This window comes from Ceratina calcarata, unplaced genomic scaffold (genome assembly GCF_001652005.2).
Source record: "Ceratina calcarata isolate Rehan_Ccalc_2016 unplaced genomic scaffold, ASM165200v1 scaffold402.2, whole genome shotgun sequence".
NCBI lineage: Eukaryota > Metazoa > Arthropoda > Insecta > Hymenoptera > Apidae > Ceratina > Ceratina calcarata.
The window spans coordinates 8,359-11,465 of NW_017163641.1; the positions used below are offsets into that span (position 1 = coordinate 8,359).

Genomic DNA, 3,107 nt, shown 5'->3' on the forward strand with positions numbered 1-3,107 from the left:
ATCAGTAACAGTGCAATTGATCTATTTTTCTTAAAATTCGATTGATTTTAATTTCATTGATGTACTTGTGTATTGATTCTCTCTTTCATCTTCCATCCATTAGAAACGGAGAAAAGAATATCGAACTCTCTTATCGAAATCGGTATTTCAATGTATACATCAAAACTTTTTCATAAAAAGGCGAAAAACTGGGCAAGTTTGAGATGCTTAATCCCTATACTGAATAGAATAAAATAATTTCATTATCTCCTTATTACACAATATTATATTCTCAATTACAGAACTATGTTCTAATTACATGTGCTTCATTTTTTTTCATACCGAATAAATTAAAAAAATAGTGTACATAACTACTTCAACAATAATATAATAATAATTATATTCTTGTTAAAAATAAAATAAATTCTTGACAGTTGTGAAATCGACGAAAGATGTAAAGTTTCCGTTTTACTTATATTGTTGTATGAACTAAACTTTGCTTTAGCTCGCTATAACGATCCCTTGATCCCCCAATCCAGTAGCCAGCGTAGCGTAGAGCGTAGCGTAGCTAGTATTACTGGCCCAGTAAAGTAACCGAAGTAACCCCAGTAACAGGATAACAGATGCGTGTATCGTGTGTAGATGTTGCGTATGGAACAAATAACAGTTACTTATATAGAAGAATTATATATTTTATTGTAATTTTAATTGAATATAATTTCCAAATTATATTTATTTAATAAACTGGTGTATCAGTAACGACCACTAGCAACTTCGTAATTTTGATAAAGATAAATAAAATATTACGGGAAGGTTATGAACAGTTTGAGTATGTGGAATGAATCATTCGGTTACCTAAACTTTAAATTAGACAGTGTTAAATGATTGTTACTATAATAGAATATTGAAAGAAAATTGATTTGTATTTTTGTAATGTTCCTTCACACTTAATGTTTGAAGTTTATATTTCAAATTGAACATTAGTCATGATTAAGGCTATTTTAGTGTTTAACAATCATGGAAAACCTAGGCTTTCGAAGTTTTACCAATATTTCGTACGTATAACCATAAATAAAAGTTTTATGGGGTAATTTATTGTAAGAACCAACAGAATATATATTTTTTAGAATGAAGATATGCAACAGCAGATAATAAAAGAAACGTTTCAATTGGTTTCAAAGAGAGATGACAATGTCTGCAATTTTTTAGAAGGTGGAAGTTTAATTGGTGGATCCGATTACAAGCTGATTTATCGACACTATGCTACATTATATTTTGTATTCTGCGTTGACAGTTCAGAGTCAGAATTAGGAATATTGGATTTAATACAAGTGTTTGTTGAAACGTTGGATAAATGTTTTGAAAATGTATGTGAACTTGATCTTATCTTTCATGTAGATAAGGTTCATTACATACTAAATGAATTAGTAATGGGTGGAATGGTCTTGGAGACGAATATGACTGAAATACTTACACGAATTGAGGATCAGAATAAATTGGAAAAACAAGAGGTAAGTAGTATTTTGTAATTAAGATAAAACAAGTTGATATGTGTTGTATGTTTAAGCTTTGGTTATATAATTCATCTGAAATCTGTTTCATGATATAGCAGTGCACTGTGATCAAGTTTAACTCGCTAAATCACAGTTGTGGTTACTAATTTGTTAGCAAATCAGTAACTTGTTGGGCCCAAATCAGTTTCAGTTTCTCAAAAGTTGACAGCCATAGAGCAATAATATTTTTATCAAACAACATTAACAATATTTTCGCAATAAATGTGGGCTTGAACAAGTTAAAAGTCTGCTGCTGTTTGTTCATTAGCTGTGTATGCTTTGGAATGTTTCGTAAAGCGAATTCATATGGTGATAGGACTGATTGAGCTAACATCACTTTTAGGGAACTTACAATTCAGGACGATCTTGTTCACCTCGTCCGTTTGTCCTTCTGGGGCCCCTTCCCTAAGTAAATCGGCAGTAAAAAAAATTCAAATCATTCTGTACACACTCGTTCCTTTATATAATTTATTTTTGATCTCTTTTACCAAGCATCTCAAGACATACAGTTACACTAATAAATATTCGTACATTACAGTATTTGCAAACTTATCCCTTTATATATTTAATTACAATACATTTATCAAATTTATTGTTATTCAGTAGATTAATACACTTAATTTGCTATACACAATTAAGTAAATAAATTCTATATTTTTTATTGATTATAGATGTCTAATTATAATCAAAACTAAGCACACTTGCCATGTTCACAGTAATATTCAGATATTAGATATATCTTGCAGATTTTATTCTCCTTAAGGAATTGATAAAGTAACTCTTTTTAATGTTTTGTGCACATAACGTTAGTAGTCGTTCGAAGAGTCAATTTACCTTAGATTTCGCTAGGAATATACTGCGATAATCACTCGAAATGGCAAAAGTAACTCGTTCGATGTTCAACAGTTAATCATTTATTACAGAGAAAAAGTTATTGAGTAATTTGTAATTTGTTAAATATAAGTAAAAATGTTGTCGCTGATATAATAAAATGATATAGGATCAAATTAATCCCGCAAAAAGGAGGACAACCATTATTTAATTCACGCGAAAAGTCTAAAATTACATGAAAAGTACAAGTAGGTCCCGAATTAGGTGCACCAAAAGTAACTGTACAATTCTGTGAGGACATTGAAAAAAAGTTTGTGTTAGTTCAGTTCACTCGAGTGTTGTACGATGTTGAATATTTTAGGGTTTGGGTTATTTATTAAGGTAGTCTGAAAGAAATCGTTCATAAATGAAATAAGTCTGAAGAAACGATTAACGTTTGTATAGAAATTTGTTTATGAAGAATAAGAGTGATCGTAAGAGGAAAGAAGTACATTCATCCGTTCAACTAGAATAAATTCGATAAATGCATTATAATTAACATTATAAAACGATAATTTTGCAAAATACAAGTACATGGCAGTGAGTAAAATTCATTATTCCCGAATTTGGAAACTTCATAACAAGGAAAGAAATGTTGAAAATTCAATAAAAGAATGGAAACTAAACATCGCAAAATTATTTAGTTATAATAATTTCTAAAGTGCCCAATCTTTTAATTGAAGTAATTCGACAGAATGGATACTT

The 3,107-nt window shown here is 29.7% G+C and overlaps 1 protein-coding gene across 1 annotated transcript; it reads left to right on the forward strand.

Annotated features, from left to right (window-relative positions):
• Positions 1 to 552: 552 nt before the first annotated feature.
• On the forward strand, positions 553 to 1,523 carry LOC108626487 (AP-3 complex subunit sigma-2-like). The gene is made up of 2 exons (XM_018027180.2): positions 553 to 1,034; positions 1,107 to 1,523. The coding sequence occupies exons 1-2, from the start codon at positions 966 to 968 to the stop codon at positions 1,506 to 1,508; spliced, it is 471 nt and encodes a 156-aa protein (XP_017882669.1). The 5' UTR covers positions 553 to 965; the 3' UTR covers positions 1,509 to 1,523.
• The last annotated feature ends 1,584 nt before the right edge of the window (positions 1,524 to 3,107 follow it).

Excerpts from the sequence above, each read along its gene's own strand:
- LOC108626487 (XM_018027180.2), top strand. The coding sequence starts at position 966 with ATGATTAAGGCTATTTTAGTGTTTAACAATCATGGAAAACCTAGGCTT. Across the intron at positions 1,035-1,106 it reads CGAAGTTTTACCAATATTTC|AATGAAGATATGCAACAGCA; the intron begins GTACGTATAACC and ends TATATTTTTTAG.